Consider the following 13,072-nt stretch of genomic DNA (forward strand, 5'->3'; position numbering starts at 1 on the left):
CCTCCTCTTGCAGGCATGGGGCAAGGCAGGCCACACATGAGTCAGTAAGAGAGCAGAGCACTCCAGTTCCATCAGTTGCATACAGTTCCTTGCCCTGTGCAACAGGCAGGCGAATGGCTTCTCGTGTCAGGAAAGAAAACAACTCTGTTTTGTTGTCATCGCATCGAAGGAAGTCCTTCCAGTTCTTGGGCATCGCATTAAGGGATGCCACTCTTCTCCTCATGCCCTTCCCCCTTTTCTGCCTTGTTGAGGCTTTCAGACTGGCAGATAAGTATACATCCCAAACAAGGTCAACACGGGAGCTTACATCAAGTTGAGCAGAGATGTATGGTGCAAAAACAGTTTCACCATACTCTTGGAATGTTCTTGATGTATTTGGATTCAGCATTTGAACCACAGCTGCACCATCTAAAATAACTGCATCAGCCACGGGGACACTCTTGTTTTCGGGCAGATTTGACTCCAGACATCGAAGCAGACCCCAAGCCGAAGTTTTCCTCCACTTGACAGAGCTGGGGGTGCTGCCTGGTTTTCATGGGAAAATAAATTGTTGATGTCGCCATCTCATGTTTGACATGAGATGTACATCCTTGAAAAAAGACCACAGTCACTCTTCAGTGCAGCAAGTTGTGCCTTCTCTTTTGACTTGACCTTGACAGGTGGCCTGCTGAACAGTGGCAACTTGTTCTTTGGAAGAGGATGTGTGATAGGTGTTGTACACTTATCCAGCCTTTCAGTCACAAACTTAGTGTACTGCTCCTCACCAAGTGTAGCAATTCCTCTTACAGTGTCAGCTATTTGGGTATCCACAATGTCTCTTGTGTCAATGACTAGAAGATCCTGGCTGTGTTCTAGAAAGGGATTCCCCATCTCTTCCAGCACTGTTACGAGTGCTTGGACCTCCTTCAGGAATGTTACTTGTACTGCAGGTTGCTGCTCATGGTGTCTCGAGTCACTAGGTTCACACTGTTGCTTTGTTGCCTGTTCTTCAAACTCGTTCGTGATCCTTGCGGTCTCTGGCCCAGCTACCATCCAGCGTCTCAGTGCTCCTGGATTCCCAGTCAATCCAATTGCCCCTCCAGAACCTTTCACCATAGCATTATTCTGTTCATGGCACTGGTCGATAGCCATAGCAAAGAATTTGTTGGTGGTTTTGTGTACTACAAAATGTTACATTACATTACTTGTAGCTATCAAGATAGGTGATATCCTTTAAATTAGAAAGCTGAAATCTATGCTGTGTTCAATCATTCAACTGACTTAGCTCACAAATTACTATGTAACTTTAAACATTCACAACATTACTGATAATGTTCAGTTTACCTAATAGAGGTTTGTCAGAATATTCATGTCAGAATATTCCTGCCAGAAGTTGTCTCTCCTCCAGACTGTAACGTTAGTTGTTAGCCTCAGCTGTTCAGGTGTCATCCACCCTACTGACAACTCTAATGGAATTAGCTACTGATAGAGGGCCACCTGGACCTAGAGGTAGTTCTAATGCTAGAAGTAAAATCACTACACATCATCATAGTTAATAATAACAGATAGTAAAAAGTTATAGAACATTTTGGGGCACATGGATACAAATACATATTTATTGCGTTTTTTACATTTTTTTTTTTACCTTGACCTTAAATAAAATGCATTTTCTTGAATTCTATTGGTCTCAAAGGTATCACCAGCTGACTGGGCACCCAAAAATCAGTAGGAAATGAAACCTTAAATGTTCTTCTACTGCGCTTGGTTCCAAAGTTAAGCATTTTTCAATATTCTTGGTGGCCATTTTGAATTTGACCTCTCCCGGGCCTCAGGGGTCAGATCTGACTGTCCTCCACATCTGAAAATAAACCTCATAAACCTCATGGTATCATCTAACAGTGGTAGAAGTTTCATGCTTTTTTCAAAAAGTGCACAATACTTCTTGTTTTGGGGGATATGCCGCTGTACTATTACCAGAAACGTCAGCAATGTTAGCAACGAAAGGCCCACCCTAAAAGACTGTTGGTTGGTTTTGCAACACTGTTTTTTTTTAAACTCACAAAACGTTTCCACCCAGACACCCGCTTATTTTTACAAAATTGAGGTGGAACTTCCCCAGACAATCATTTTGAAATATTAGAGTTTGGAAACGAGACTAGTTATAACCACATCACCAATGTGGAAAAATTAATTAGTATATTCAAAGATTCAATATGTAAATTTTGATCAGAATTTTGAGGTAAAACATTACAAAATCATGTGCAATTATCAGAAATATGTTTAGAAAGAAGAGTTTAAATGTTATGTCAAAGACATTTACCAATTGAAGATGCAAAAGGCACCAAATACAAGCGCAACAGTAAAAGTTGGTGGCGAAGTGCAAATATGCGGCCTCCAGCAGGGAGCAGGCTGCGGATTTTTATTTTAAAAGTTGTACCAGCGCTCCTGCTCCATCCCGCTCCAATTTAGCTCCAGGGCCACCCATACCTGACCTACAACTATCTTGTTTTCTAGCTGGATCTGTTTGTTATCGAAAAGTATGTAATTGATTAAATTATTATTCAAACTGTGGGAGGGAAGAGATCTGAAACAGAACTCATACTGGAATCTGACGATGCCAGGTTTGGGTTTAAGGGTACAACGCTGCTTTTTTGGACAGGTCTGTGAGCAAGGAGCAAGAAAATTCTCACCTGCTCTGTTTCCCTCACATGCTCTGGTCCACCATCCTAATGTGGAGATCTATACTGTATTTTTTAGCCTGGTATTTGGCTGTACTTTGTGTGTATAAAAAGAGTTAAAAACTGCAAGATCTAACTGCTGTCTGAGCGTCGATCAGCTGAGCCAGAGCACAATGGTTGGGGCACTACACAGCTGTAGCAGCATATGTGTATGTTTTATAACATCGGCAAGAAAAAAAAACATTGTTGATTGTCTTCTCAATCGCAGTGAAACGATTGGATTGCCGATCGACAGAAGCCAAGTTGAAACAGCAGCCCATCATTTATAATGTTCATGCTTATAGTGATGAAAAACAGAATGGGACAGAATCATTCCTATAGAAACTCTTAAATTTGGCTATAGTAATGATCCATTCCATGGAAATCTTGCATTTTACTTTGTCTAATCAGATTTGTCAACTTTATTCCTGCTAACATTATACATTTATCTGACACAAGGTTAATAATCTTGTTTCTTGTTCTGTCATTTTCCCCAAAACACAGTATGGAAGGGGCAGGATGGCTGGGGGCTGGAAGCGGAGGAAGTGGGTGTTCGGGATGCTGGGGGTGCAAAGCACGCGGAGGCGGCCAGGGCGAAGACATCCAGGGAAGCCGGTGCTTCGCTTGGTGGAGAAGAGGGGGAGGAGAGAACTGGTGCCACTCATAGCTCATCATGTCAAAAGGGAGCAGACATTTCCAGGGAGGATAAACAGGGGGTAGCCTATCATACTGTGTTATTGTATTATGTTACTAAATAATGTTTGTTCAAAGATCTCCTCTGTGCGAATTGTTGTTACGTATCTGTTATCACAGATGTGTGTGTGTGTGTGTGTGTGTGTATATATATATATATATATATATATATATATATATATATATATATATATATATATATATATATATATATATATATATAATGTATGGTGTATACATATAACAAATGTTATCTGTAAAAATCTGTTTTATTTTGTTTTAAATAAAAAGTGTAAACTTCTTTATATGTGATTGCTTAATTTACTAATGGTTAACTATGGTCAAGTAATGCTTATGAGGCAGTTAAGCATTAATAATGTGTTACCTAAGGGATACATGTGTTACACTTTACAATAAGGGTCCAGAAAAGTATTTACTAATGGTTAATTATGGTTAAGTAATGCTTATGAGGCAGTTAAGCATTAATAATGTGTTACCTAAGGGATACATGTGTTACACTTTACAATAAGGGTCCAGAATAGTATTTACTAATGGTTAATTATGGTTAAGTAATGCTTATGAGGCAGTTAAGCATTAATAATGTGTTACCTAAGGGATTAATGTGTTACACTTTACAATAAGGGTCCAGCAAGCCTTTACTAATGGTTAAGTAATGGTTATGAGCCACTCCTATACATTTATTAAGGTTTATGTCAGGTTACCGTTCATAAGGTCAGGTAAGCTACCTGATAACATACACAGCACCATTAGGAAATGATTACTTAAGACTCTAAATAGTTGTTTAATAATGCCCATCCAGTAAACATGTACACCATTAGCGAATGATTAGTAGATGTATTAGGTAGCTGTTACTTAATGCATATTCACTCCAAATAAACACCATTAGTAAATGATTACTAGGGACATTATTAACGTTTTACTTATGTATTAACTAATGTATTACTTAATACTAGGTAATGCATACATAAGGATAAATAATTACATCATGTAACGTTTATTAATGCTTACTAATGTATTAATTAACTCTGAGCAGTAGGCATTAATTAACTGTTTATTAATGCATTAACTAATATGCTAATTAATGTTAAGTAATACATAATAATGGTTATTTAACTATTATTACACTGTTAATTAATGCTTAATAATGCATTAACTAACTGTTTATTAATGCATTAACTAATATGCTAATTAATGTTAAGTAATACATAATAATGGTTATTTAACTATTATTAAACTGTTAATTAATGCTTAATAATGCATTAACTAACGTTAATTAAGGGACCCTTATTGTAAAGTGTTACCGGAAAAGGCACTTTTAACTGTAAAAGGAAAGACTCAGTTGTTATTTCCAGGTTGAGGCTTGGGCATTGTGGACTGAGGAGTGGGCTGGCTCTGATTGGGAAACACCCGGATGGTAAATGTGAGTGTGGAGGCAGTGAAACAGTGAGACACATCCTCGTCCAGTGCAAGAATTATTCTCTACAAAGGAGGAAGCTGTTCAGAGACCTGGGAGCAGCTGGAGAAACTGCATTTAATCTGCGTAATCTACTCAACCTGGATAACTGGACTAAAATGAAGAAACTGTTGGAGTATCTGCACAGTATTGGACTATATTGGAAAATATAATACACTGACAGAGACTTGAATAATGATCGGTAGAGGGCAGCAATACGCCGTTGATGCGTCTAGTCTGCCTAACCCAAAGAAGAAGAAGATTAAGGAGAAGAAGTGCGCGAATTATCCAACCAACTATCAGTATACACAGCAGAAATGGTGGCAGTCTATATTGGGTTACAGTGGGTGGAAGAGGTCAGTCCTCATAAGGTGGTGGTATGCACAGACTCAATAGCGGTATTAGAAAGTTTTAAATCAACAACAACGTGCAGAGAAGACTTACTCATCGATATTTCTCACAGTTTATTAAGATTACACAGATGTGGCATAGATGTTCAGTTCTGTTGGGTACCAGCACATGAGGGAGTAACAGGGAACGAGGGTGCTGATAAACTAGCAAAAATGGCTCTACATAAGGAAATAACATTACCAGTTCCACTAGGAAAAGGAGAAGGTAAAGCAATAATTAAAAAGAAAGGAATGGAAATATGGCAGAAAAGGTGGGAGGAAGATCAGAAAGGACAGGGATATCACATAATACAAAAGTCTATAATAACAAAGAATTATACTGAAAGGAACAGAAGGGAGGAAACAGTCATAACAAGACTCAGACTGGACCACACAGGATTAAATGGCACCTTGCATGTAATGGGAAAAAGGGATAGTGATAAATGTGAGAACTGTGGAGTAAAAGAAAACAGTGAACATATCCTAATGCACTGTAACAGGTATAAAATAGAAAGAGAGCGGCTACAGGAAAAAGTCAGAGAGGCAGGACGTGAGTGGAATTTGAGGGGGATACTGGGAACAGAGGGAGAGGGGGTTGTAATCACCAGAAAAGCACTAATTCATTTCCTAAAAAACACTAGGCTGATAAACAGAATTTAAACCGGGCTAAATGAAATAATTTCACACACACTTGTACAGTAGGTGGCGGTATGCACCTGAAAGTTGCTTGCGATCCGCCAATAAACTGAGAGAAGAAGAAGAAGAAGAAGAAGTGCGCGAAAGCCAACATGGAGGAGGGCTTTGATGAGCGTCTGTGTGAGGAGATCCGCCGCTACCCGCATCTCTACAACTCCTCTGGTGTTCACTACAGAGATGCAAACATGTGCAACACTTCTTGGAGAAAAATCGCCGCAAAGCTTGGTCGAAGTGAACTATTTTGTCGGCACAAGTGGAAGTTTTTAAGAGACAAATTCGTGAGGGTGAAGAGGAAGCTGCAGAAGAAAGGGGCTGCGGTGGACGGCGGTGCCCCGGTTCCCCGCATCTACTCCCTGCTCTGCTGGCTCTCCGACTACGTAAAACACAAAGACAGCGAGCCCAGCAGATATCTCTCTGTGCGGGTAGAAGGCAGCTCCGACAGAGCAGGGCCAGGGGAAGGTGTGAGAGCTTCAGCTTTCAGTGTTGGTGAAAGTGATGAAGAAGGTGGCTAATCTAACAAATTTCTTCTGAGTGATTAATAATTTCTGTAAATTAGAAGAATAAGTACTGGCCAAAACAATATTACAATAACTGTGATGTGGATAAATGAAACTGTAATAAAGTATGTTTAAAGAATTCTGTGATATAAAAGCACTAATTTTTCTGATACCAATTGATTTCAATACTTTGTTGTTTACAAGATTAATATGTTGGGACCATGATAACCTTTCGTCAATTAAAACCCCTAAAAATTTGGTAGAGGAAACCTTATCCCCAATAGTGATCTTTGCATTGAATTTACAGTATGTTTTATTTTTTCCTTTAAATATAATCAAATTTGTTTTTTTTTACATGTAAAGTTTAATAGTTTTTGTGCAAAAAGAAAAAACATACAAATTACAGACATCACTAGTGTCAATTAAAAAACATAGTGGGAAATACTGTTTAAAAGTGTAAGCTGTTGATTTAATTTGTTTTGCTGGTTTCTTGTTCTTGTCTCAGGTCCTCATCTGCCTCTGTCATCCCTGCGCCTCCTGGTTCCTCCTCTGCGGCTCATGTCCGCCTGCATGTGGCAGGTTGCACAGGACCGAAATGTAGACCAGTATGGAAAGCTGTTAGATTTCATCACATTAGTGATTAAGATGGTTCCCGAGCTGCTGAAATACAAACAGAGGAGTCAGCTGATCCTCGGGCTCAGAGCCAGGGTGAGTATCGTCACATTTAAGTAAAACTACACAGAAAGCAAAAAGAAAACAGTTCTTTTCCCTCTCAGTCATTAGTTTATACAGATGTTAGTTTGTTAACCTCTAAGATGAAAGTGTGATGCGTCCTTTTGGTCTTCAAACACTGATTTCATTGTTAAAGACAAGGATGAACGTATAAATCTGTGTCTTCCAGCTCATTCTTGAATTGTTAAAGAACAAAGAAGAATGTTCCAAAGCTTTTCAGGATCATCTCTTAAAATTCAACCAAATGGATACAAGCTACATGCATGAAGAGGTAGGCAATATTATTATGTTATACTTTTCATATTTGGTTTATAACATGTATATAACCAACATATATTTGGTTTATATCATATTATTTAAAAACAAAACAGCCCATGTGGGGTCACAAGGGGTCAGTTGAGAGGGGTTAAAAAAATCTAAATCAATACTTTCACTTCATAAAATGCACTCTTGATTTAAAATGTACGTACACAGCCTTGCCAGTGATGTTTTGTCACTTTGTTATCAGTAAACAAGACATGACACTAGAGTGTGCTGCAGTTCAATGCTTCAGCAGTGTTTGTTTTATTTATTTACTTACTTACTTACTTACTTACTTGGATCCTCAACAGAAGTGATATTTTAAAAAGCTTTTGGTGGAGGTCGCTTTGCTGCAGCCTTAAGTAGCTTTAGATGATCCAGGAACGTTAGCTGTTAATTGTGGTAGTAATTTACAGATTTTTTTGTCAGATTTACATGAAAAAAACAAAATGCTTCATGCATGTAGAGTAAAAATTCTCCTTGACTTTGTGACAGGAACAAGATGGAGCAGTGGAGTTCTCAAAGGTCACTTTTCTGGAGCTTGTTCAAAAATTGTTGAGTAATGAATCAGAAAAAGAAACTTTCTTTAAGGTGATTTAAATGTTTTTTTTCCCTTTTCAATCTTCTGGACCTGTTGATTTCTAAAACGAACAACTTTCTGTAAATGACATTCAGTTTGCAAATGTTTATTTTTGGTATGTTTTGTGTCAAAAGGAAGTCTTCCCAGTTCAGTATGGAGCTCGGTTTGATACGGCGTTGCAGATTCTGGTGTGGGAGTTCTTCTGCCAGCTGGAGGAGTTTGTACCGGTGCCAAGTTTTTCTCGGGTATGGAGCAGAGTGAACAAGAACTGGTTCTTCTGAACTCATCATTTCAGGTTCACCAAGTTGTTGATGCACTCCTTCAGTGTCACTTAAAAACTCCAACCTGGAAAAAGAGAATCTTGAGACATTAGACAGGCTCTTAAAATGGTATGTTTGTGTTTGAACTTGTTCTCAGGTGTTCTCTATGTTTGACTTTTCTTGCGGCGACTACAAGTTTGAGCAGTTTGTTTCTGATCAAGAAGATCTGAAGACAATTTTGTCATATCACCAGGAGCACCAAAAGTTGCCCGAAAGTAAATGCCACTTAATGTTTAGTATTTTTATGAACATGCACTTTTAATTCATTTTGATTTTAATGGAATGTTTTTTATGCTTTTCAGGTGAATTCACCTTCATGTCAGACACCATCCTCTCCGCGCTCGCCTCTAAACAAACTTTAGAGGGGTTTAAAGGTCCTTGTGATCAAAAGAAATGTCCAGAAAATGGCTTTAGCATCGAAGTCACTTGTGAGGACTCTGAAGAGGCCGACTGTGGTTCTGTCGAGGCTAATCCAAACTCTCAGGAGGAAGACTACGTACTGTCACCACTCTCCTCCTCTGCGTTTTATGAAGGTCCTGGGTCATCTCATGAGAGCAGTGAGCCTGTTTCTTCTTTCTTTAATGTTTGCTTTCTCAGTTCATTGGCTTTCTTTGTGACTTTTGGACCAAATCTCCTTGTTATTTTGACAGAAGTAGCCGAGGAAGTGGCTTTCCAGTCATCCACATGCTCAGAGAGTTCGCTGGAAGGAGTGACTGAACATCTGGATCTTAATGGCATCAAGGAAGAACAGAGTATGAGCCAGTCTTCATCAAGAGGAAAAGCTGAGATCTCTCTTCTGTGCAGCCAACCATTAACAAACAACCAGAACATTAATTCTTCATCACTGCCATTCAAGTGCTCTATTTGCCCTTCGACATTTAAACACTGTGACAGACTGTTAAATCATTTAATCAAGCACCCAAATGTCCCGCCTTTTACTTGCAGTTATTGTAGTAAAACATTTGAATGCAGATCTTCATTTAGCGTTCACCTCCGAGATCATGTAGAAAGACCGTATGCCTGTTCGTGCTGTGACAAGAAGTTCTATTCAAAGTCGGTCTTGAAGCGCCATGAGCGCATTCACACCGGTGAGCGTCCGTATGCCTGTCCTCTATGCAACAAGAAATTCAAACAATCATATTCGTGCACTCTGCACCTCAGAAGTCATACGAAAGACAAGCCATACCTGTGCAGAACGTGTGGTATGACCTTCAGCACCTCCATGGGGCTGTATGCGCACACGCGCACACACACGGGGGAGCTGCGCTTTCAGTGTGAATTATGCCAAAAGAGGTTGGCTTCATCTACAGGCCTGGTAGTTCATCGGAGATCAGCCCACACAGGAGAAAGGCCGTTCTCCTGCTCATATTGTGAAAAATCATTCCACTCCAATTCAGGACTGAAGAATCACACAAGGACACACACAGGCGAGAAGCCTCATAAATGTGTAACGTGTGGCAAGGCATTTTCTCAAAAATCAAACCTGAAAATACACCTCAAGGTCCACAAAAATATTAATTAATTTCGGGATATGATTCCCTGGTTTGTTTCAAATGGTTTTAAGACTTCACCTGTGTCTACTTTTCTCAAAGAAAGAAGGACACAGGTGTTTTCAACTATGTTCTGTATGTTAAAATGGGCTTGGGATTGTCACATATCTAACTTGCCATTTTTTGTCTAAAAAAATAAAGATACAAATACAATAATACCCTACTTTTACTGAAAAGTAATGTCTCATGTGACCAACTAGACTTCATTTTCTTGGCCCGTAAACATTGGGTAGAGGATGCATGTACCATAAGCCTCTGTAGCCTCAATAGGATAGTTTTTCTGGCATGATTACTGATCTTGTTGAAGTAAGGTAATGTCTGGGCTGGGCCTGGGTGAGTCTAGCCTCCCAAGGGGTTGGGTATGAAGAGGTTTATCTCTGAAACGGTAAGCTACACGTTGCTTTGTTCTGTGACGGCAGCATTTCTCTCGATTCTTCACACCACTGTTGTGCAATGTTTAAACCAAACCTGGAACGCTGGTCGATGTTCTGCTGTCTTGAGTAAAAGGTTTAATTTCAGAGTGATTTCCCAAAAGCAAGCTTCATGGTAAATATAAAAGCTATTTTATTAATCTCAAGTAAGAAATTAGGTGGTTTTTAAGTCTGCTTGTTACAAGGTACAGCAGATGGATGATGTGAAACTCATAACTCCTGGTTTGCAGACTAGAGCCAGATGCATAAACATCTAGCATCATGACTGAAACTGTACACTTTTTTTTGCCAGATTTCTACGGTTTAATTAAAAAAGTAAATACATTGCATGTTGACTGCTTTCCTAGGCAGCCTATGGAAATCCAAAGCACACTACACAACTATCTGTCAGTTTTCCATATCCACTTTGGTCGTCCCTGGACACGTTGCCAGTCATCACAGAGAACAACAAAAACCTGCTCATAATCACTCAGCAAGCAATTAGCTTGACATGCATTCTTTTGGACCGTGGGAATACTTGGAAAATCAACTGATAAAAGCACAAAGAAAAAATACAACATCTATAATTTGTCACAATAAAAGAATGAACTTTTGTACTTACTACTGAGAATTATAAAAGGCTACTGCCTTTCACAGCAGGTGCAATTGTATGACAGTTCCCAAGTCTCTTCAGTGCTGCAGCCAGACTTCCAATGAATGGCAGCTTTTAGTACTTCTCCACAATTATATATTTTTTTGTCTATTAAGAGATTCAATTAATTTCATACTTCCCACTACAGTTACTGAGGTATCATCGAGTAAATCACCTTTAGAAATCATTTTAGAACCTGATTTGTGTCGATTTCCATTAGCTGCCAAAAAGAACGGCTTCATCTATCAAAAGCAGCTTTTCTTTAAATCAACATTTCCATTGTATCAATCTATCTTTATAAATTGCGATGTCCCACAGGTCTTCCTGGGTTGATGTAATTAAATCTTTATGTTAATAACAATCTTGATCCGGGACTGGGAGGTTTACTTTAGTGAAAGCAATCAACAATCTTTTCGTGGTCTTGCCTTATTGGGACATCAGTGATGGATTTGATACAATCAATCACGATGATCTGTTATTGACCTAGATTTTATTTGGATATAATTAACGGCATTAGTCTGGCTGAAGTCATGTTTGTCGGGTTTCAATTATTGCAAAGTCCAGACCTTAACCTGACTGAAACGTGTTGGTTGGACCTAAATACTTGATTTAAGGTTCCGTTGGAGGTTGTATTTTGAGTTACCGGTAAGTGAAGCTACCAGCAACTCTGATGTGGAGGAATCTCAGTGGCTTGAAGGAAGAAACACAGCTGAGGAGAAAGGTGGAGCCTGTGAAAATCGCTATGATCCGAGTCAAACACCTCTCTCGAACACATTTTTTGAAAGTGAGGAAAACAACACCAACCTTCCAGATCTTGCTCACACAGCTGGGCTGATGCCAACCTTGATAGGCTCTTCACATGAACAACTCTGACCACCAGAGGGAGGCAAACACCTTTTTATTTTACAGATAAACTCGGATGAGCACATTGACAGAGGCCTCTACGATGTTTACCCGGCCTAACCATCACCAGTAGCATCCCTCCTCGGAAGCAGAAGCCAATAATTCATAACAGGCCCTCATAAATTTCAATGAGTTTGTAATTAAGAGGAGCCCAGAGTTGCAGTCTCTAAGGCATTTTTAACTGAACAAGGATAATGCTGACAGATTCCTTATGGCAGATTGCAGCAAATCACTTAATTATGAGAACAAGTAAACTTTCAGCTTCTAATGATTATTATTGAAGCTTTATTGGATCATTTCATCATAAAGGAGGTGGGAAAGGTTGGAGAGAAAGTATGTGACAAATGCTGTTAACTAGAATAGATGACCTTGATCTTTTTCCAGAATAATGCCAATATCCATTTTATAAGTTTTATTTTATTTATGTATTTGTACTTTTACAATGGTTGTATATTATATATATATACATATATATATATATATATATATATATATATATATATATATATATATATATATATATATATATATATATATATATATATATGATGTTTTTTCTTTAAGTTATATTGTCATCATCAGAGTTACAGAGCATATATTATGTATATTTATATAAAAAAGTTAATTACATTATTTATGAATATATATTTAGGTTCCTGAAGTAGTAATTCACTGATTTAATACAAATCCTGCAAATAAATAAGAATATAAATATGGGAGCATCAGTGAAACAATGCCCATATTATTAAAATTTCTTAATATTAGCCTTTCATTATTCCCAGGAATGGACTGACAGTGAAGCCCATTATTTATGAAATCGCTGACAAAAGATTTACAACAAGACAATCTTTGTCTTTTCCATCAACCCCGGGTAGCTGTTTCATTAGTTACCAGCGTTCATATCTCTGTGAGGTATTTTATAAATCTGAGCCTGTTGGATGCATGACACATTAAAAGAAATCTGCCTGACAGGCGGCTCAATATCAAGTGATGGATTATCTTTGGATGAGGAATATGTAGTTGACAATAAAATTGACATATTTTGGTGTTGAATGGTTGGAACCCAGTTTGATGTGGTTGTTAGTGTAAACCTTCAGCACGTGCTCAGTCACAAGAGAGCAAAGCGATACCAAGGACTTATTTTCATACTAGAATATTAGTTTCAATTTTCCAAGTCACG

At 38.5% G+C, this 13,072-nt stretch overlaps 1 protein-coding gene across 2 annotated transcripts; it reads left to right on the forward strand.

Moving 5' to 3' along the window:
- The first annotated feature begins 6,036 nt into the window (after positions 1–6,036).
- Positions 6,037–10,365, forward strand: LOC133423982 (zinc finger protein 234-like). 2 transcript variants are annotated; one of them, XM_061714333.1, is made up of 8 exons: positions 6,037–6,452; positions 6,951–7,153; positions 7,347–7,448; positions 7,973–8,068; positions 8,192–8,302; positions 8,475–8,592; positions 8,680–8,934; positions 9,028–10,365. In XM_061714333.1, the coding sequence occupies exons 1-8, from the start codon at positions 6,041–6,043 to the stop codon at positions 9,897–9,899; spliced, it is 2,169 nt and encodes a 722-aa protein (XP_061570317.1). In that variant the 5' UTR covers positions 6,037–6,040; the 3' UTR covers positions 9,900–10,365. The 2 variants fall into 2 exon arrangements, with proteins under 2 accessions (XP_061570317.1, XP_061570318.1); XM_061714334.1 differs by lacking the exons at positions 8,680–8,934; positions 9,028–10,365 and having other exon boundaries at positions 8,192–8,352; positions 8,475–8,573.
- Positions 10,366–13,072: the final 2,707 nt, after the last annotated feature.

This window comes from Cololabis saira, chromosome 23, assembly GCF_033807715.1.
Source record: "Cololabis saira isolate AMF1-May2022 chromosome 23, fColSai1.1, whole genome shotgun sequence".
In the NCBI taxonomy this organism is placed as follows: domain Eukaryota; kingdom Metazoa; phylum Chordata; class Actinopteri; order Beloniformes; family Belonidae; genus Cololabis; species Cololabis saira.

Bases quoted from the DNA above. Each gene is read 5' to 3' on its own strand.
- LOC133423982 (XM_061714333.1), top strand. From the start codon at position 6,041: ATGGAGGAGGGCTTTGATGAGCGTCTGTGTGAGGAGATCCGCCGCTAC. The intron at 7,449-7,972 runs GTAGGCAATATT...ACTTTGTGACAG, and splicing joins CAAGCTACATGCATGAAGAG to GAACAAGATGGAGCAGTGGA. The intron at 8,593-8,679 runs GTAAATGCCACT...TATGCTTTTCAG, and splicing joins GCACCAAAAGTTGCCCGAAA to GTGAATTCACCTTCATGTCA.